Below are 23487 nucleotides of genomic sequence, written 5' to 3'. Positions count from 1 at the left end.
GCTACAGTAGACAGATAACTGTGCCCTCTGCTGGTGATATTAGCTACTACCGTTTCCCCGAAAATAAGACACACTGTCCTATATTTTTTTTTTGCCCTCAAAAAAGCACTATGTCTTATTTTCAGGGGGGTGTCTTATTCTCGAGGAGACATGGTTGGGGTAAGTTTATCCCCCACAAAAAGCAGACCCCTCCCATCCCAGGATCGTCATACTTACCAGCCCAGGGCGTCTGTATGGCTCCCAGATCCTTCTGTGATCTCCCATCAGATATGCTGCACGCCTCCCCTGCGTCTGGCTGACATCAGAACGAACACACACACACACACACACACACACACACCTCCCTGCAGCTGTGCTCCCCTGCGTCTGGCTGACATCCGATCTCGCTCACACACACACACACACTTTTTTCCCTGTGATCTCTCTGCTGCTGTGCTCCCCTGCGTCTGGCTGACAACAGATCTCACACACACAAACACACCCACACACTTCTCCCTGTGATCTCTCTGCAGCTGTGCTCCCCTGCGTCTGGCTGACATCAGATCACACACACACACACACTTCTCCCTGTGATCTCCCTACAGCTGTGCTCCCCTGCGTCTGGCTGACATCAGATCACACCCACACACTTCTCCCTGTGATCTCTCTGCAGCTGTGCTCCCCTGCGTCTGGCTGACATCAGATCTCTCTCACACACACACACACACACACACTTCTCCCTGTGATCTCTCTGCAGCTGTGCTCCCCTGCGTCTGGCTGACATCAGATCACACACACACACACACACACACACTTCTCCCTGTGATCTCTCTGCAGCTGTGCTCCCCTGCGTCTGGCTGACATCAGATCTCTCTCACACACACACACACACACACACACTTCTGCCTGTGATCTCCCTGCAGCTGTGCTCCCCTGCGTCTGGCTGACATCAGATCACACACACACACACACACACACACACACACACACACACACTTCTGCCTGTGATCTCTCTGCAGCTGTGCTCCCCTGCGTCTGGCTGACATCAGATCACACACACACACACACACACACACACACACTTCTGCCTGTGATCTCCCTGCAGCTGTGCTCCCCTGCGTCTGGCTGACATCAGATCACACGCACACACTTCTCCCTGTGATCTCTCTGCAGCTGTGCTCCCCTGCGTCTGGCTGACATCAGATCACACACACACACACACACACACACACACACACACACACACTTCTGCCTGTGATCTCTCTGCAGCTGTGCTCCCCTGCGTCTGGCTGACATCAGATCACACACACACACACACACACACACACACACTTCTGCCTGTGATCTCCCTGCAGCTGTGCTCCCCTGCGTCTGGCTGACATCAGATCACACGCACACACTTCTCCCTGTGATCTCTCTGCAGCTGTGCTCCCCTGCGTCTGGCTGACATCAGATCTCACAAACACACACATCAGGTCACACTCACTCACACACAAACACACACCTACCCCACTTCTTCCCACCCACCCCACGATCCCAGCAGCTGTACTGCACGCCGTGCTCCTCTGCCGACACTCACCGATCCGATCGCATACACTCACACACTCACACATCAGACAGCATACACGCACACATCCGATCGCATACACTTACACACACATTGACGATATCGCACATACACGCTTACACAATCACAACATCCAGAAATACCACATGCTTCCGGCCATGTGATCCTCCTGCAGGTCTTGGAAGGTCACTGCACGCAGAGTATCGCCGCCGAGAAGCAAGCGATATCGCTGGATGTTGTGAGTGTGTGGATGCGATCTGATGTGTGTGTGAGAGTGAGTGTGATCTGATGTGTGTGTGTCTGTTCTTATGTGCGTGTGTGTGTGTGTTCCGCCGCTGCAGGACCTTGATGCGCTCACCTGCTCCCGGTCGGCGTCTTGTGAGTATGATCGGGGGTCTTCTTTCTTCTGTCTTCTCTCTTCTGGGGGTGTCCGCTGCCTATAATGAAGTGTCCTGCAGTGTCTTTAACTCTTTCACCGCTGCATGACACTTGATTATTGACCTCAGCTATGTTTTATTTTCAGGGGATGTCTTATATTAAAGCATCCCTGAATACTCCTGCTATGTCTTATTTTCGGGGGACGTCTTATTTTCGGGGAAACACAGTATGCAGTAGACAGATTATGGTGCCCTCTGCTGGTGACACCTCCTGCAGTAGACTGATCATGGTGCCCTCTACTGGTCACTTCAGCTACTGCTGCAGTAGACAGAGATCATGCAGGTCCCGAACATACTGAGGTGAATGAAGGGCGCAGTTTATCAGCTTTTTAAGAGAAGTGAGGGCATCAGATTTTCCCAGACTGTGGGTGGAAGGAGGCAGCATTGAAATTCCTGACCTGGGAGCGAGAGCGCAGGCAGAGGTTGTGTACAGGTGTGAAAGGCAGTGCAACATGAGGACCATCTGTTTACCTCAAATTTGTGATATTATAGGATAGAGGAATACATAGATTTACACCAGAAGTCATTACAGGAAAAAGGAACACAATATATAGATTTACCCTAAGTGTTATGGCAGGTGAGAGGGGTGCAAGAACCATCCATGCTCCCATTGAAGTGTTGTGTACCCTAGACGAACAAAGGTGCTGGGATAATAGATGTCATGTATTGCACATGAGCAGAGGGACCTCGCATGTGTGGGGTGTTCTAGGCGAGTGGAGCAGGGGGACCTCGCATGTGTGGGGTGTTCTAGGCGAGTGGAGCAGGGGGACCTCGCATGTGTGGGGTGTTCTAGGCGAGTGGAGCAGGGGGACCTCGCATGTGTCGGGTGTTCTAGGCGAGAGGGACACGAGGACCATGGATATGGCAAGAAGAATACAGTGGAGGCATGGTGGCAGTCGAGGTGTTGGGTATTCCCGACGAGAGGAGAGCCGTAGCAGTGGAGGTGTTGGGTATTCCCGACGAGAGGAGAGCCGTGGCCGTGAAGGTGTTTGGTATTTCCGACGAGAGCCGTGGCCATGATGGGTATTCCCGACGAGCGGGCACCGTGGAGGTGTTGGGTATTCCGACGAGAGGTGAGCGGGGACCAGGGAAGTATTGGGTATTCCTGATGAGAGGTGAGCGGAGACCGTTGAGGTGTTGGGTATAAGCCAACATTGAGCCACGGGTGAGGACAGGGTTGATGTCGGGCTGGTACTTGCACCTTGTTCCTCACCCTCCCCTGCAAGTACAAGTGACTAGTCAGGTTTATTCTTTTATTCATTTTCTAGGTTTACAGCATTATATGAAAATCACAGCCGATGCCGTTCATAAAAAGGTCAGTCTGATATTTATTCTCAAAGTGTCTGTGCATTGCATAGGTGGAGACTTGCCTTCATTGAAGACATTTGAATTTACAGTTCAGTCAGAAGGGACAATGTATACGTCATCACAGGGATGGTATACATAAAATATAGATAGATATGTATTTACAACGCCATTCTGTCTCCTGCATGCTGCTCTTCCCGTTCGGCTCTGTACAGTGGGGTCCTGCTGTATTACGGATGCGCTGGTTCCCCAGCTGTCCATCAAGAATTCCCAGGGTATTGACTATCGAGCAGTGGATGTCCCCGGTGGAGGGGTCTGGGGTAATTTAGTGCAATTTCCTCTCATCTCTGTAGAGTTGTGGGACAGTTGTCGTGGAGCTGTGACCAGCTGAGGGCGCTCTGTCTGCTGCGTCCAGGCTCTGCTACATCTCACATAGGGAACATTGGTTTAATGACTGTCCATTGCTAGTCCTGGACCCACAGAAGCCTGGAAGCTAATCCTAATTCTGAGCCTGGACATCCAGAAGGAACAGTGGCCATCACTGCAGGTCTGGTACTTCCACCTCTTCCGGTGTTTTGCAGTTTTATCATCCATTTAATCAGGTTGGCTTATTGATATAAGGTGTCTGAGGACCTTGGGAAGGAAAAGTACACAATATGGCACCAGAAAGTGTTAGAGACAAACATTTGGTAAAGGGTTCTGATACTGTGCTCAATGCACTTGGCCAGGAAAATCCATGAGGCTGGCGGTAATCTGGGCAAGAGATCACAAGGGCATCCAGAAAAGAACCAAAGGGCAACATGTCCAGGAGGAATGGAAAAAAACAACTCAGGGGATTGTAAGGCTGACTAAAACGATGGTCTGTTGTCACCCCATGGTCCTGCACTCGGCGTGCATCCTATCCTCGCAGGAACCTAACGGGCAGAGGCACTCAAGTAATAACAGCCCATAGGTGTGGCCGCCAGTTGTATGTTGTGGGCCGGGGCAGAGCAGGGCCCTGTGGATCACAAGCTCTAGGCAGCAGCTCCTTGGTCCTGTCTGCTCAATGATATTATTCAAGAAATCACAAGACCTCGATAGTGTCCACTAGTGTCAGGGTTGTGATTTTAGTGCCGCAGGTTCAGTCTTAATAAAAAAAAAAAGATTTTTGTTAAAAAAATAAAAAATAAATGAGATTAAGGACGCTGCTCCTCCTCCCATCAGCCGCTCCCCAACCTGCACAGTCCTTACAGAGTTCTGAATGTGGAGATTGCATTCATTTCTCCGAGGTCTTCAGCCTGAAACAAGAAAACTAAGACGCCAAGAGAGTCATTAGGAGCAGAGAGACGGCCACCGTCAATTGTAAGTGTTCTCGCTTCGGGCTCATCCCACTAATGCTCTTCTCCAACTTGGGGATCTCTGGATTAAAGTTACCTGAAATACAGGAGGAAAAAGGTGAATGGAGGAAAGCAAGATCTGGTGTCCAAAAGTAAAGCAGAAATAGGCTCAAGTGGCAGTCCAAGAGGCGGGCAGAGGGCACGGACCAGAGTCCCAGTCCAAGAGGCGGGCAGAGGGCATGGACCAGAGTCCCAGTCCAAGAGGCGGGCAGAGGGCACGGACCAGAGTCCCAGTCCAATGAGCGGGGGCAGAGGGCACGGACCAGAGTCCCAGTCCAATGGGCAGGCAGAGGGCACGGACCAGAGTCCCAGTCCAATGGGCGGGCAGAGGGCACGGACCAGAGTCCCAGTCCAATGGGCGGGCAGAGGGCACAGACCAGAGTCCCAGTCCAATGGGCGTACGGAGGGCACGGACCAGGTTCCCAGTCCAAGAGGCGGGCGGAGGGCACGGACCAGGTTCCCAGTCCAAGAGGTGGGCGGAGGGCACGGTCCAGGTTCCCAGTCCAAGAGGCGGGCAGAGGGCACGGACCAGAGTCCCAGTCCAAGAGGCGGGCAGAGGGCACGGACCAGAGTCCCAGTCCAAGAGGCGGGCAGAGGGCACGGACCAGAGTCCCAGTCCAAGAGGCGGGCAGAGGGCACGGACCAGAGTCCCAGTCCAAGAGGCGGGCAGAGGGCACGGACCAGAGTCCCAGTCCAAGAGGCGGGCAGAGGGCACGGACCAGAGTCCCAGTCCAAGATGCGGGCAAAGGGCAAGGGCCAGAGTCCCAGTCCAAGATGCGGGCAAAGGGCAAGGGCCCCGGTTGCAGTCCGAGATATGGGTGGAGGGTAGGGGTCGAGGTCATAGTCAGAGGTAGGCGGAGGGCAGGGGCCGAGGTCAGTCAGGGGATGTAGAGCATGAAAAAGGTGATTGATGTAGGAAGGTGGAGAGTGAAGGTAGACGAGTGGGATCGTCCATGTGATGTCTGCAGAGGACTTAAACACCAGAGGGGACTAGCGAGACTGAACAACATGTCCCTTGAACACAAAAGTACATTTAAGCCAAGAGGAGACAGCAGATGGAGGTGACCGTCCAGTATGTAGGTCACAATATATATAGCGGCCGCCTACAAGATGCACATTAGACAAGGGTTTACTTACACAACACCCAAGGAGGTTTATATTTATGACAGGAGCAGCAGTGTCTTTGGGAGCCCAAAAACATTAAGCTCAGAGTCGCCCTGTGACACCGTCGTGCGGGCGGCAATAACAGCTAAACACGATGAAGGGAAGCAGCTCGTGTGATTATCTGGCCGGCCAGGAACAATCTAATCTACATTCCAACAGCAGCAATGAAGCTGGTGTCTTAGTCCCGGGTAGTCAGAGCTCAATCACTAATCCAGTCAAACACTTGGCTGCAATTTCCGAATCTTTCGGGACGACACCGGGCACAAGTAGCAGGTGCCTGCAGACTACCATATTTGATGGGTGTGATGGCCTGTCATGGATGAGGCACGAGACCACTCTGCGGGTCATCAACTACCGATCTGCATCTATGGGCACCTCCTGTAGAATATGATCCGGACACCAGCATGTGAGGAAGTGTGAGAAACTGCTATGAGTCGACCATCCTGCAGGGGGAGACAGCGCACCACGAGTGAGCAGCAGGGCTGTGGAGTCGGTAAGCTAAACCTTCGACTCAGACTCTTCAATTTCCCTTGCACCGACTCAGACTCCACCACTCCGACTCCTACATATATTGCTTATAGTTAGGTGAAAAATTTATTGTAGGACATCAACATGTGTATGTGATCATCAGACATTTAATTTTTATGATACAATAATCAAGATATTTTAATAGAACATAAAATATATTTATTGGATACAACTTTAGAACACAAAAAACTAATAAATTGTAAATATGTAATACAATATGTAATATACAGTAGACTACATATATATCTTGTGGAATATATATACACACACACTGTATAATTATATATTATATATATTACATATTTACAATTTATTAGTTTGTGTTCTAAAGTTGTATTACAATAAATATATTTTATGTTCTATCTAAATATCTTGATTATTGTATCATAAAAATGATTAAATATCTGATGTTCACATTATACTACAATATATTTTTCACTTAAATATGAGCATTATGCTAAATATTTAGTATGTTTTTGATGAAAAATGTTTTTTGCCACTTACATAGTGCATTACCTATATATATATATATATATATATATATATATATATATATATATATATATATATATATATATATATATATAAAAAACACTATGTTGGTGGCAAAAAACAGTTTTCAACAAAAACATAGTAAATAACATTTGTGTAGTCTATGAATTTGTTGTAAGAAATAGAATTGCCTCCATCAGATCCTCCTTCACAGATGACCTGATGTGACCTAATATTAAGGCTAGAGAACATCCTCTCTACAGTAACTTGGGTTGGAGGCAAAGCAATAACCACATGGGCAACATCTCTAACAATTTCCGGGTATAAAGGAATTGCCTCATGCACAGTCAGTTTTGATGAACGGTTGAATTTTTCTATTTCTTTGAGAGCAAGTGAAACATTTTACTGAAATCTGGTCAATCTGCTGCTATAGGTGACAGAGGGAAATCTTTTTCCTTGCGGCAACACTTTGCTGCTTCATGTCATCCAAATACTTCTCAAAGTTAAACTCCTCATCTGATGAGGATGAAGATATGGCAGCAGTAGCACTGTCAGGACCCAAGTCCTCTTGCGCCTGGCAGTCCTGTAGCCGCTCATCCTAACTGCTACCTCACTCAAAGCTTCTTTTCCTTTAGTAAGCTGTTGATCATCAAGCAGTATACGAAGACTTGGGTCCACATAAACAGCTGTCAGAAGAATTTTATTTTCCAATAGCTGTGTATCTCTCCGTTTCATTGAAGCAGAAATGCCATCTGCGATTAAACCTCCTCTTTGGGACAGGCAAAATAGCAAGTTCTTCCACTCCCATATGAAAATGCCAGGAGTTAAATCCTCAGCTTGTAATTTTTTAGTCACGGTAAATGGGTGATTAAGCAATTCCTTCAATTTAGCCACCTGTGTCCAATGACCTTCATTTAAGGTTACTTGAGGGTTTACCATATCTATAAGAAATGATTTTAGTTCAAGCAATCGCTCAGTCATTAAATAAGTACCGCCTCACCGAGTGGCTTGATCAACAATTGCCCCTTTCCCAGCACATTTCTTCAAGATGGAATCAATTTTAGGGGTTCTGGCGGCAATAACCAACTTCCTCACTTTTCCAATTAGATTTCCAGCATGTCCGCCCAGTTTCACACATCCGGCTTTTCACCAGTTTGGCGGATGCGGCGCACGCCAGTATAGTACGATACAGTACAGTGGCAACACCACAACTTCCGGGTCACATGACAGCAGTTTTGAAGCAGCTTCAACAAGATCATCTAATCCTAAAGTATCATTTTGCTGTTCTTCTGTTGTAATATCTGTTTGTTCCTCCGTTACATGAGCAGCGCTGTGGCTCCATCTCACACATACTAAATCCTAAATTTTCTTCTAGCTGTTGTTCATTACTCTCATTCATCAGTTTAATTGTACTTATCAAGTTTGAAGCATTGTCCTTTACAATAGCAAGAACCTGTTCTTTTTTGAGTTGGTAATCTTGCAGAACTTTTTCCACTAAGGCCTGGAGAAGCTGGCTGCTGTGATGAGCTTTACTATCTGTTACTGCCAGTGTCTTGCTAACAATTTCTTTCTTCTTTACAAATATCGAATATTGATGGCAAAATAATTGAGTGAAATGCAGTGACTCTGGGCATCCAGCAAAGGCAATGGGTGACAAGATAGGACATTCAGACACAGCGTTTTGTGAGGATCCTCACAAAGAATGAGCAGTCAGCTTGTGTGGCCTTTTTCTAATGCTTTTTTATGAGCTCAAAAACCTTTCAGGTGATGCAGTTTTTTAAAAAGCTGATCTGCTTTTGCAGCTGACAAATGTATCCTCAAAAAACGCAGCAAAAACGCTGTGTGTGAATGTAGCCTTAGATCAGGAACAGAACAGCCATTTATAGGACATTTCATAACTTTCCCAAATTCCTATGAAAAAATATTCAACACATTCTGCATTGCACTACTGTGCCCAATTTATTATATATTCTAGGAGTCGGAGCCGGTTCATTTTATACCGACTCCGACTCCATCAAAATGAGCTGCGACTTCGGCTCCATCAAAATTAGCTCCGACTCCGGCTCCGACTCCATCAAAATTAGCTCCGACTCCACGACTCCAACTCCACAGCCCTGGTGAGCAGACTCACCTAGGTCTTCAATCTTCACCTCTGGTCCTATCGTGAATTGGGGCAGGGTGGGAGCGTGCTTCTCTCCAGAATGAGCCGCTGCGGGGGAAGGACGACACCATTACCACGCGCCTGACGTAGTCCTGACAACAGTAAGCAATCACCATCCCCCCAGGTCCCAGGTTTTAAACACTTACTGGTTGCGCAGCACACGGACACTTTCATCTTCAGGCACGAGTGCCGGTGGTTGTGGGTTGGTGTTGCTGGAAAAAGAAAAAAAAACAAAAAACAATAAGAATGGGTGCAATGTAAAAATTAAGACTAAAATACCAGGAGGAACAACTGAAGGGTTCAACTGAGTATCAGCAGGAGGGATCCTGTAAGGGGACCGGGGATGTCCATCCACCGGACGACAGATGACTGCAGCGGGAGCCTCCACCTGCCTGCTGTGATTAGTGCCCCCTCACATGTGACTTGGGAGTGAGGCCATCCCCCTTACATCCGGCAGAATTTGGGGTGCGAGGAGCCCATACATCAGCCGGACAGATCCCACAATCCGGTGTGAGCCTTCGCTCTGGGGTAGATGGATGGCAGTGATCACTCGCAGACTCAGAGGCAGCGGCTCCTCCTGTGTCAGTGAGCAACATCCACTGCACTGATCACATGTGCAATTCTATATTTTGACCACTAGGGTGAGATATGCACCAGTCTTATTACACCGCTGTATACAGGCATCCGTATTACAGGACAGTGCAGGCATGCAATACATGGTGCACAAACCCAGAGTCAGATGACACGTCCTCCATCTAACAAACGCAAGGTAAGACGCTCCTTTGTCGGAGGCTGCAGGCGGCTCACCACTGGGCTAAAATGTAACGCCTTGGTTCTGTTCCTGGGACACTGAGATCTCCAGCGCGCTTGCTGAATGTACGTGATGGCCCCAATGCGGCTCTACCCTCCGGTACTCACAGATGTAGTAGTAGTTGTGTCCCGCGTGGAACTCGTACCCCAGAGAAAAGGCGCTGTACCGCTGAAACTTCTTCGAGAACTTTATGGGGCTGTGCGGGGAGTGCGGCCGGTTACATTCCCAGCGCTTGAAGCCATGGCTGGTGTTGCAGGAGTGGTAGCCCTCATAATTCACCATGTACAGGATATACTGCTCCATCCGGTGATCCGCCATCGTATCGTTATAATGTGGGCAGTAAATGTCAAGGTAGTCGTTAACATTCACCTGAACCGTGTAGTCATTGCGCCGCAAACTGGAAGGGAAAAAAAAAAGACATTAGTCCCATCAGCCGAGCCACCCCGCAGAGCAGGGACCCCTTCATCCTCCCCGCAGGAGCCGACCCCCGGGATATCCTGATCCCCAAACACCACACCATCTTTACACCAGAAGCCAGATAGAGTCTGCTGAAAAGCTTCTGACAGGCCGCCTCTGGTCACGTGTGTCCGTCAATACATCGCACGCACGGCTGAGCTGTAATTTGGATTTTTTCTCTAATCTCTGCTCTCAAGGCTGAGAATTAATTAGGAAATATTGAGCTGGACAAAAGCACTTAGTGATGGTCACGCTCCCCCTGTAACACACACCCAGACAGTGCCAGAGCAAAGAAACCGGATAATATAGAGGCTCGATCACATGAAGAAGAGACGTGTGAGGATTATATAGAGCCGCGATCACATGAAGAGACGTGTGAGGATTATGTAGAGCCGCGATCACGTGAAGAACAGACGTGTGAGGATTATATAGAGCCGCGATCACATGAAGAACAGACGTGTGAGGATTATATAGAGCCGCGATCACATGAAGAACAGACGTGTGAGGATTATATAGAGCCGCGATCACATGAAGAACAGACGTGTGAGGATTATACAGAGCCGCGATCACATGAAGAACAGACGTGAGGATTATATAGAGCCGCGATCACATGAAGAACAGACGTGAGGATTATACAGAGCCGCGATCACATGAAGAGACGCGTGAGGATTATATAGAGCCGCGATCACATGAAGAACAGACGTGAGGATTATATAGAGCCGCGATAACATGAAGAAGAGACGCGTGAGGATTATATAGAGCCGCGATAACATGAAGAAGAGACGCGTGAGGATTATATAGAGCCACGATCACATGAAGAACAGACGTGTGAGGATTATAGAGAGCCGCGATCACATGAAGAAGAGACGAATGAGGATTATATAGAGCCGCGATAACATGAAGAACAGACGTGTGAGGATTATATAGAGCCGCGATCACATGAAGAAGAGACGCGTGAAGATTATATAGAGCCGCGATCACATGAAGAACAGACGTGTGAGGATTATATAGAGCCGCGATCACATGAAGAAGAGACGCGTGAGGATTATATAGAGCCGCGATAACATGAAGAAGAGACGCGTAAAGATTATATAGAGCCGCGATCACATGAAGAGACGCGTGAGGATTATATAGAGCCGCGATCACATGAAGAACAGACGTGTGAGGATTATATAGAGCCGCGATCACATGAAGAACAGACGTGTGAGGATTATATAGAGCCGCAATAACATGAAGAACAGACGTGAGGATTATATAGAGCCACGATCATATGAAGAACAGACGTGTGAGGATTATATAGAGCCGCGATCACATGAAAAACAGACGTGAGGATTATATAGAGCTGCGATCACATGAAGGACAGACGTGAGGATTATACAGAGCCGCGATCACATGAAGAGACACGTGATGATTATATAGAGCCGCGATCACATGAAGAACAGACGTGTGAGGATTATATAGAGCCGCGATTACATGAAGAAGAGACGCGTGAGGATTATATAGAGCCGCGATAACATGAAGAAGAGACGCGTAAAGATTATATAGAGCCGCGATCACATGAAGAGACGCGTGAGGATTATATAGAGCCGCGATCACATGAAGAACAGACGTGTGAGGATTATATAGAGCCGCGATCACATGAAGAACAGACGTGTGAGGATTATATAGAGCCGCGATAACATGAAGAGACATGTGAGGATTATATAGAGCTGCGATCACATGAAGGACAGATGTGAGGATTATACAGAGCCGCGATCACATGAAGAACAGACGTGAGGATTATATAGAGCCGCGATCACATGAAGAACAGACGTGTGAGGATTATATAGAGCCGCGATCACATGAAGAAGAGACGCGTGAGGATTATATAGAGCCGCGATAACATGAAGAAGAGACGCGTAAAGATTATATAGAGCCGCGATCACATGAAGAGACGCGTGAGGATTATATAGAGCCGCGATCACATGAAGAACAGACGTGTGAGAATTATATAGAGCCGCGATCACATGAAGAAGAGACGCGTGAGGATTATATAGAGCCGCGATAACATGAAGAAGAGACGCGTAAAGATTATATAGAGCCGCGATCACATGAAGAGACGCGTGAGGATTATATAGAGCCGCGATCACATGAAGAACAGACGTGTGAGGATTATATAGAGCCGCGATCACATGAAGAACAGACGTGTGAGGATTATTTAGAGCCGCGATAACATGAAGAGACATGTGAGGATTATATAGAGCTGCGATCACATGAAGAACAGACGTGAGGATTATACAGAGCCGCGATCACATGAAGAGACGCGTGATGATTATATAGAGCCGCGATCACATGAAGAACAGACGTGAGGATTATATAGAGCCGCGATCACATGAAGAAGAGACGCGTGAGGATTATATAGAGCCGCGATAACATGAAGAAGAGACGCGTGAGGATTATATAGAGCCGCGATCACATGAAGAACAGACGTGTGAGGATTATATAGAGCCGCGATAACATGAAGAGACACGTGAGGATTATATAGAGCTGCGATCACATGAAGAAGAGACGTGTGAGGATTATATAGAGCCGCGATAACATGAAGAGACACGTGAGGATTATATAGAGCCATGATCACATGAAGAAGAGACGCGTGAGGATTATATAGAGCCGCGATCACATAAAGAACAGACGTGTGAGGATTATATAGAGCCACGATCACATGAAGAACAGACGTGTGAGGATTATATAGAGCCGCGATCACATGAAGAACAGACGTGTGAGGATTATATAGAGCCGCGATCACATGAAGAACAGACGTGAGGATTATATAGAGCCGCGATCATATGAAGAAGGGACATGTGAGGATTATATAGAGCCGCGATCACATGAACAGACGTGAGGATTATATAGAGCCGCGATAACATGAAGAAGAGACGCGTGAGGATTATATAGAGCCGCGATAACATGAAGAAGAGACGTGTGAGGATTATATAGAGCCGCGATCACATGAAGGACAGACGTGAGGATTATATAGAGCCACGATCACATGAAAAACAGACGTGTGAGGATTATATAGAGCCGCGATCACATGAAGAACAGACGTGAGGATTATATAGAGCCGCGATCACATGAAGAAGAGACGCATGAGGATTATATAGAGCCACGATCACATGAAGAACAGACGTGTGAGGATTATATAGAGCCGCGATCACATGAAGAACAGACGTGAGGATTATATAGAGCCGCGATCACATGAAGAAGAGACGCATGAGGATTATATAGAGCCACGATCACATGAAGAAGAGACGCATGAGGATTATATAGAGCCGCGATCACATGAAGAACAGACGTGAGGATTATATAGAGCCGCGATCACATGAAGAACAGACGTGTGAGGATTATATGGAGCCGCGATCACATGAAGAACAGACTTGAGGATTATATAGAGCCGCGATCACATGAAGAACAGACGTGAGGATTATATAGAGCCGCGATCACATGAAGAACAGACGTGTGAGGATTATATAGAGCCGCGATCACATGAAGGACAGACGTGAGGATTATATAGAGCCGCGATCACATGAAGAACAGACGTGTGAGGATTATATAGAGCCGCGATCACATGAAGGACAGACGTGAGGATTATATAGAGCCGCGATCACATGAAGGACAAACGTGTGAGGATTATATAGAGCCGCGATCACATGAATAACAGACGTGTGAGGATTATATAGAGCCGCGATCACATGAAGAACAGACGTGTGAGGATTATATAGAGCCACGATCACATGAAGAAGAGACGTGTGAGGATTATATAGAGCCGCGATCACATGAAGAAAAGACGTGTGAGGATTATATAGAGCCGCGATCACATGAAGAACAGACGTGAGGATTATATAGAGCCGCGATCACATGAAGAACAGACGTGAGGATTATATAGAGCCGCGATCACATGAAGAACAGACGTGTGAGGATTATATAGAGCCGCGATCACATGAAGAACAGACTTGAGGATTATATAGAGCCGCGATCACATGAAGGAGAGATGTGTGAGAATTATATAGAGCCGCGATCACATGAAGAACAGACGTGAGGATTATATAGAGCCGCGATCACATGAAGAACATACGTGTGAGGATTATATAGAGCCACGATCACATGAAGAACAGACGTGTGAGGATTATATAGAGCCGAGATCACATGAAGAACAGACGTGAGGATTATATAGAGCCACGATCACATGAAGAAGAGACGTGTGAGGATTATATAGAGCCGCGATCACATGAACAGACGTGTGAGGATTATATAGAGCCGCGATCACATGAAGGACAGACGTGTGAGGATTATATAGAGCCGCTATCACATGAAGAACAGACGTGAGGATTATATAGAGCCGCGATCACATGAAGAACAGACGTGTGAGGATTATATAGAGCCACGATCACATGAAGAACAGACGTGTGAGGATTATATAGAGCCGCGATCACATGAAGAACAGACGTGTGAGGATTATATAGAGCCGCGATCACATGAAGAAGAGACGCATGAGGATTATATAGAGCCGCGATAACATGAAGAACAGACGTGTGAGGATTATATAGAGCCGCGATCACATGAAGAACAGACGTGTGAGGATTATATAGAGCCGCGATCACATGAAGAACAGACGTGAGGATTATATAGAGCCGCGATCACATGAAGAACAGACGTGAGGATTATATAGAGCCGCGATCACATGAAGAAGAGACGTGTGAGGATTATATAGAGCCGCGATCACATGAAGAAGAGACATGTGAGGATTATATAAAGCCGCGATCACATGAAGAAGAGACGCATGAGGATTATATATAGCCGCGATCACATGAAGAACAGACGTGTGAGGATTATATAGAGCCACAATCACATGAAGAACAGACGTGTGAGGATTATATAGAGCCGCGATAACATGAAGAAGAGACGCGTGAGGATTATATAGAGCCGCGATAACATGAAGAGACGTGTGAGGATTATATAGAGCCGCGATCACATGAAGAAGAGACGTGTGACGATTATATAGAGCCGCGATCACATGAAGAAGAGACATGTAAGGATTATATAGAGCCGCGATCACATGAAGAACAGACGTGAGGATTATAAAGAGCCGCGATCACATGAAGAACAGACGTGAGGATTATATAGAGCCGCGATCACATGAAGAACAGACGTGTGAGGATTATATAGAGCCGCGATCACATGAAGAACAGACTTGAGGATTATATAGAGCTGCGATCACATGAAGGAGAGACGTGTGAGGATTATATAGAGCCGCGATCACATGAAGAACAGACGTGAGGATTATATAGAGCCGCGATCACATGAAGAGACGTGTGAGGATTATATAGAGCCACGATCACGTGAAGAACAGACGTGTGAGGATTATATAGAGCCGCGATCACATGAAGAACAGACGTGAGGATTATATAGAGCCACGATCACATGAAGAAGAGACGTGTGAGGATTATATAGAGCCGCGATCACATGAAGAACAGACGTGTGAGGATTATATAGAGCCGCGATCACATGAAGGACAGACGTGTGAGGATTATATAGAGCCGCGATCACATGAAGAACAGACGTGAGGATTATATAGAGCCGCGATCACATGAAGAACAGACGTGTGAGGATTATATAGAGCCACGATCACATGAAGAACAGACGTGTGAGGATTATATAGAGCCGCGATCACATGAAGAACAGACGTGTGAGGATTATATAGAGCCGCGATCACATGAAGAACAGACGTGAGGATTATATAGAGCCGCGATCACATGAAGAAGGGACATGTGAGGATTATATAGAGCCGCGATCACATGAACAGACGTGAGGATTATATAGAGCCGCGATAACATGAAGAAGAGACGCGTGAGGATTATATAGAGCCGCGATAACATGAAGAGACGTGTGAGGATTATATAGAGCCGCGATCACATGAAGAAGAGACGTGTGAGGATTATATAGAGCCGCGATCACATGAAGGACAGACGTGAGGATTATATAGAGCCACGATCACATGAAAAACAGACGTGTGAGGATTATATAGAGCCGCGATCACATGAAGAAGAGACGTGTGAGGATTATATAGAGCCGCGATCACATGAAGAACAGACGTGAGGATTATATAGAGCCGCGATCACATGAAGAAGAGACGCATGAGGATTATATAGAGCCACGATCACATGAAGAAGAGACGCATGAGGATTATATAGAGCCGCGATCACATGAAGAACAGACGTGAGGATTATATAGAGCCGCGATCACATGAAGAACAGACGTGTGAGGATTATATGGAGCCGCGATCACATGAAGAACAGACTTGAGGATTATATAGAGCCGCGATCACATGAAGAACAGACGTGAGGATTATATAGAGCCGCGATCACATGAAGAACAGACGTGTGAGGATTATATAGAGCCGCGATCACATGAAGGACAGACGTGAGGATTATATAGAGCCGCGATCACATGAAGAACAGACGTGTGAGGATTATATAGAGCCGCGATCACATGAAGGACAGACGTGAGGATTATATAGAGCCGCGATCACATGAAGGACAGACGTGTGAGGATTATATAGAGCCGCGATCACATGAATAACAGACGTGTGAGGATTATATAGAGCCGCGATCACATGAAGAATAGACGTGTGAGGATTATATAGAGCCGCGATCACATGAAGAACAGACGTGAGGATTATATAGAGCCGCGATCACATGAAGAACAGACGTGAGGATTATATAGAGCCGCGATCACATGAAGAACAGACGTGAGGATTATATAGAGCCGCGATCACATGAAGAACAGACGTGTGAGGATTATATAGAGCCGCGATCACATGAAGAACAGACTTGAGGATTATATAGAGCCGCGATCACATGAAGGAGAGATGTGTGAGAATTATATAGAGCCGCGATCACATGAAGAACAGACGTGAGGATTATATAGAGCCGCGATCACATGAAGAACATACGTGTGAGGATTATATAGAGCCACGATCACATGAAGAACAGACGTGTGAGGATTATATAGAGCCGAGATCACATGAAGAACAGACGTGAGGATTATATAGAGCCACGATCACATGAAGAAGAGACGTGTGAGGATTATATAGAGCCGCGATCACATGAAGAACAGACGTGTGAGGATTATATAGAGCCGCGATCACATGAAGGACAGACGTGTGAGGATTATATAGAGCCGCGATCACATGAAGAACAGACGTGAGGATTATATAGAGCCGCGATCACATGAAGAACAGACGTGTGAGGATTATATAGAGCCGCGATCACATGAAGGACAGACGTGTGAGGATTATATAGAGCCGCGATCACATGAAGAAGAGACGCATGAGGATTATATAGAGCCGCGATCACATGAAGAACAGACGTGAGGATTATATAGAGCCGCGATCACATGAAGAACAGACGTGTGAGGATTATATAGAGCCACGATCACATGAAGAACAGACGTGTGAGGATTATATAGAGCCGCGATCACATGAAGAACAGACGTGTGAGGATTATATAGAGCCGCGATCACATGAAGAAGAGACGCATGAGGATTATATAGAGCCGCGATAACATGAAGAACAGACGTGTGAGGATTATATAGAGCCGCGATCACATGAAGAACAGACGTGTGAGGATTATATAGAGCCGCGATCACATGAAGAACAGACGTGAGGATTATATAGAGCCGCGATCACATGAAGAAGGGACATGTGAGGATTATATAGAGCCGCGATCATATGAACAGACGTGAGGATTATATAGAGCCGCGATAACATGAAGAAGAGACGCGTGAGGATTATATAGAGCCGCGATAACATGAAGAGACGTGTGAGGATTATATAGAGCCGCGATCACATGAAGAAGAGACGTGTGAGGATTATATAGAGCCGCGATCACATGAAGGACAGACGTGAGGATTATATAGAGCCACGATCACATGAAGAACAGACGTGTGAGGATTATATAGAGCCGCGATCACATGAAGAACAATCGTGTGAGGATTATATAGAGCCGCGATCACATGAAGAACAGACGTGTGAGGATTATATAGAGCTGCGATCACATGAAGAACAGACGTGTGAGGATTATATAGAGCCGCGATCACATGAAGAAGAGACGCATGAGGATTATATAGAGCCACGATCACATGAAGAACAGACGTGTGAGGATTATATAGAGCCGCGATCACATGAAGAACAGACGTGAGGATTATATAGAGCCGCGATCACATGAAGAAGAGACGCATGAGGATTATATAGAGCCACGATCACATGAAGAAGAGACGCATGAGGATTATATAGAGCCGCGATCACATGAAGAACAGACGTGAGGATTATATAGAGCCGCGATCACATGAAGAACAGACGTGTGAGGATTATATAGAGCCGCGATCACATGAAGAACAGACTTGAGGATTATATAGAGCCGCGATCACATGAAGAACAGACATGAGGATTATATAGAGCCGCGATCACATGAAGAACAGACGTTTGATGATTATATAGAGCCGCGATCACATGAAGGACAGACGTGAGTATTATATAGAGCCGCGATCACATGAAGAACAGACGTGTGAGGATTATATAGAGCCGCGATCACATGAAGGACAGACGTGAGGATTATATAGAGCCGCGATCACATGAAGGACAGACGTGTGAGGATTATATAGAGCCGCGATCACATGAATAACAGACGTGTGAGGATTATATAGAGCCGCGATCACATGAAGAAGAGACGTGTGAGGATTATATAGAGCCGCGATCACATGAAGAAAAGACGTGTGAGGATTATATAGAGCCGCGATCACATGAAGAACAGACGTGAGGATTATATAGAGCTGCGATCACATGAAGAACAGATGTGTGAGGATTTTATAGAGCCACGATCACATGAAGAACAGACGTGTGAGGATTATATAGAGCCGCGATCACATGAAGAACAGACGTGAGGATTATATAGAGCCGCGATCACATGAAGAACAGACGTGTGAGGATTATATAGAGCCGCGATCACATGAAGAACAGACGTGTGAGGATTATATAGAGCCGCGATCACATGAAGAAGAGACGTGAGGATTATATAGAGCCGCGATCACATGAAGAACAGACGTGTGAGGATTATATAGAGACGCGATCACATGAAGAACAGACGTGAGTATTATATAGAGCCGCGATCACATGAAGAACAGACGTGTGAGGATTATATAGAGCCGCGATCACATGAAGAAGAGACGTGTGAAGATTATATAGAGCCGCGATCACATGAAGGAGAGACGTGAGGATTATATAGAGCCGCGATCACATGAAGAAGAGACGTGAGGATTATATAGAGCCGCGATCACATGAAGAAGAGACGTGAGGATTACATTGAGCCGCAATCACATGAAGAACAGACGTGTGAGGATTATATAGAGCCGCGATCACATGAAGAACAGATGTGTGAGGATTATATAGAGCCGCGATCACATGAAGGACAGACGTGAGGATTATATAGAGCCGCGATCACATGAAGAAGAGACGTGTGAGGATTATATAGAGCCGCGATCACATGAAGAACAGACGTGAGGATTATATAGAGCCGCGATCACATGAAGAACAGACGTCTGAGGATTATATAGAGCCGCGATCACATGAAGGACAGACGTGAGGATTATATAGAGCCGCGATCACATGAAGGACAGACGTGTGAGGATTATATAGAGCCGCGATCACATGAATAACAGACGTGTGAGGATTATATAGAGCCGCGATCACATGAAGAAGAGACGTGTGAGGATTATATAGAGCCGCGATCACATGAAGAAAAGACGTGTGAGGATTATATAGAGCCGCGATCACATGAAGAACAGACGTGAGGATTATATAGAGCTGCGATCACATGAAGAACAGATGTGTGAGGATTTTATAGAGCCACGATCACATGAAGAACAGACGTGTGAGGATTATATAGAGCCGCGATCACATGAAGAACAGACGTGAGGATTATATAGAGCCGCGATCACATGAAGAACAGACGTGTGAGGATTATATAGAGCCGCGATCACATGAAGAACAGACGTGTGAGGATTATATAGAGCCGCGATCACATGAAGAAGAGACGTGAGGATTATATAGAGCCGCGATCACATGAAGAACAGACGTGAGTATTATATAGAGCCGCGATCACATGAAGAACAGACGTGTGAGGATTATATAGAGCCGCGATCACATGAAGAAGAGACGTGTGAAGATTATATAGAGCCGCGATCACATGAAGGAGAGACGTGAGGATTATATAGAGCCGCGATCACATGAAGAAGAGACGTGAGGATTATATAGAGCCGCGATCACATGAAGAAGAGACGTGAGGATTACATTGAGCCGCAATCACATGAAGAACAGACGTGTGAGGATTATATAGAGCTGCGATCACATGAAGAACAGACGTGAGGATTATATAGAGCCGCGATTAGTGCTCGTTACCGGCAGTAAGCACTCGTGCATGGCAGTGCTCGCTCATCACTGACATCCTGAGATCCAGCTGCCCTCATTTGTGACTGTGTCCATTATCTTGGTGCTGAGATTTTCGGATAGAGCAGTACACGGACATGTGGCGGACTGGTCAGCATGATTATTATTTTGCACAGTCTCCGTCCTTGAGAAGGATAAGGTGACAGACGTGCAGTGTATGGATGCAGGAGGGCACAGGTCGGTGACGTCCCCTCTCTCCCCCCGGATATGTCTTCTCTGCAGTCACATGGCCACCTCTGCCACAGATGTAAGGACACACTTGCTGTAGGTCACAAGTATCCAGAACTCAGGGCCTTATAGTGATTTTCCGGGGGAATTGTGGGAGGAGATGGTCACACCATGGATTGCGGCCACAGAACAGAGAAGAACCTTATTCCAAATATCTGCATATAAAAGAAGAACGAACAGGAATCCGGAAGAGGAACATAGGAGCAGGAACGACGGATCCTGGAGATGAACAGCGAGTGATGGTGCCATCAATGCTACGAGCTGGACCCGGTCAGCCCCATTATAGCCGAACCACAAATGCCGCGGCTGTGGTGTACAGTGAGGACGCTCTGGGACCGGAGGGGGGGACACGATGGCGGCTGCCGGTGAGACCAGAGGTGGTAATAGAGCGGTACAGTGTCAGGAGTAATGTGCTGTTCGCCTGCAGGGATCAGTTTAGCTGGCAGGCGCCATTATATGCCTCCAGCTGTCAGAGGCGCGCTGCTCCCGGCCAGCAGATATTTTTAGCAAGTGGGTCCCATTTATACTAATTAAGAGGCATCTCTGTGCCCCCCACAGAAGCAGACAGACAATCCAGCCGTGCCCAAGTCACTTACACAGACGAGCAGAGAGCGGCCGAGAACGCTGGCGGTTGTCACTGCTGCAAAATGTGCAGAGAAACCAGTCTATCAACACCAGGACCGGCGCCTAATACAACCCCCCATCATCAGCCCCCATACATCCCCACCCCCCATCATCAGCCCCCACACAGCGCTCCTGCCCTAATACACCCCCATCATCAGCCCCCACACAGCGCTCCTGCCCTAATACACCCCCATCATCAGCCCCCACACAGCGCTCCTGCCCTAATACACCACCACCGCAATCATCAGCCCCCACACAGCGCTCCTGCCCTAATACACCCCCACCCCCATCATCAGCCCCCACACATCCCCACCCCCCATCATCAGCCCCCACACAGCGCTCCTGCCCTAATACACCCCCACCCCCCATCATCAGCCCCCCACACAGCGCTCCTGCCCTAATACACCCCCACCCCCCATCATCAGCCCCCACACAGCGCTCCTGCCCTAATACACCCCCACCCCCCATCATCAGCCTCCACACAGCGCTCCTGCCCTAATACACCACCACCCCCATCATCAGCCCCCACACAGCGCTCCTGCCCTAATACACCCCCACCCCATCATCAGCCCCAACACAGCGCTCCTGCCCCAATACACCCCCACCCCCCATCATCAGCCCCCACACAGCGCTCCTGCCCTAATACACCCCCACCCCCCATCATCAGCCCCCACACAGCGCTCCTGCCCTAATACACCCCCACCCCCATCATCAGCCCCCACACAGCGCTCCTGCCCTAATACACCCCCACCCCCATCATCAGCCCCCACACAGCGCTCCTGCCCCAATACACCCCCACCCCCATCATCAGCCCCCACACAGCGCTCCTGCCCTAATACACCCCCACCCCCCATCATCAGCCCCCACACAGCGCTCCTGCCCTAATACACCCCCACCCCCATCATCAGCCCCCACACAGCGCTCCTGCCCTAATACACCACCACCCCCCATCATCAGCCCCCACACAGCGCTCCTGCCCTAATACACCCCCACCCCCGATCATCAGCCCCCACACAGCGCTCCTGCCCTAATACACCCCCACCCCCATCATCAGCCCCCACACAGCGCTCCTGCCCTAAAACATCACCACCCCCCATCATCAGCCCCCACACAACGCTCCTGCCCTAATACACCCCCATCATCAGCCCCCACACAGCGCTCCTGCCCTAATACACCACCACCCCCATCATCAGCCCCCACACAGCGCTCCTGCCCTAAAACATCACCACCCCCCATCATCAGCCCCCACACAGCGCTCCTGCCCTAATACACCCCCACCCCCCATCATCAGCCCCCACACAGCGCTCCTGCCCTAATACACCCCCACCCCCCATCATCAGCCCCCACACAGCACTCCTGCCCTAATACACCCCCACCCCCCATCATCAGCCCCCACACAGCGCTCCTGCCCTAATACACCCCCACCCCCCATCATCAGCCCCCACACAGCGCTCCTGCCCTAATACACCACCACCCCCCATCATCAGCCCCCACACAGCGCTCCTGCCCTAAAACATCACCACCCCCCATCATCAGCCCCCACACAGCGCTCCTGCCCTAATACACCCCCACCCCCATCATCAGCCCCCACACAGCGCTCCTGCCCTAATACACCCCCACCCCCATCATCAGCCCCCACACAGCGCTCCTGCCCTAATACACCCCCATCATCAGCCCCCACACAGCGCTCCTGCCCTAATAAACCCCCACCCCCATCATCAGCCCCCACACAGCGCTCCTGCCCTAATACACCCCCACCCCATCATCAGCCCCCACACAGCGCTCCTGCCCTAATACACCCCCACCCCCATCATCAGCCCCC

The 23487-nt window shown here is 48.2% G+C and overlaps 1 protein-coding gene across 1 annotated transcript; it reads right to left on the bottom strand.

The window, feature by feature from the left end:
- Positions 1-4250: 4250 nt before the first annotated feature.
- Positions 4251-20953, bottom strand: LOC142257879 (ephrin-A3-like). Its single transcript, XM_075330149.1, has 5 exons — positions 20766-20953; positions 9928-10217; positions 9156-9221; positions 8980-9057; positions 4251-4701 (listed from the first exon to the last, which is right to left on the bottom strand). Exons 1-5 carry the CDS (start codon positions 20831-20833, stop codon positions 4580-4582), a joined length of 624 nt encoding a protein of 207 aa, XP_075186264.1. The 5' UTR covers positions 20834-20953; the 3' UTR covers positions 4251-4579.
- Positions 20954-23487: the final 2534 nt, after the last annotated feature.

Source organism: Anomaloglossus baeobatrachus, chromosome 12 (assembly GCF_048569485.1).
Source record: "Anomaloglossus baeobatrachus isolate aAnoBae1 chromosome 12, aAnoBae1.hap1, whole genome shotgun sequence".
NCBI classification, from domain to species: domain Eukaryota; kingdom Metazoa; phylum Chordata; class Amphibia; order Anura; family Aromobatidae; genus Anomaloglossus; species Anomaloglossus baeobatrachus.
Note: the sequence above shows the minus strand (reverse complement) of the source record. Positions and strands in the feature narration are given on the sequence as shown.

Bases quoted from the DNA above. Each gene is read 5' to 3' on its own strand.
- LOC142257879 (XM_075330149.1), bottom strand. From the start codon at position 20,833: ATGAGGGCAGCTGGATCTCAGGATGTCAGTGATGAGCGAGCACTGCCA. The intron at 10,218-20,765 runs GTAACGAGCACT...TTTCCCTTCCAG, and splicing joins TGCACGAGTGCTTACTGCCG to TTTGCGGCGCAATGACTACA. The intron at 4,702-8,979 runs GTGAGTCTGCTC...CCTGTATTTCAG, and splicing joins GGTGAAGATTGAAGACCTAG to GTAACTTTAATCCAGAGATC.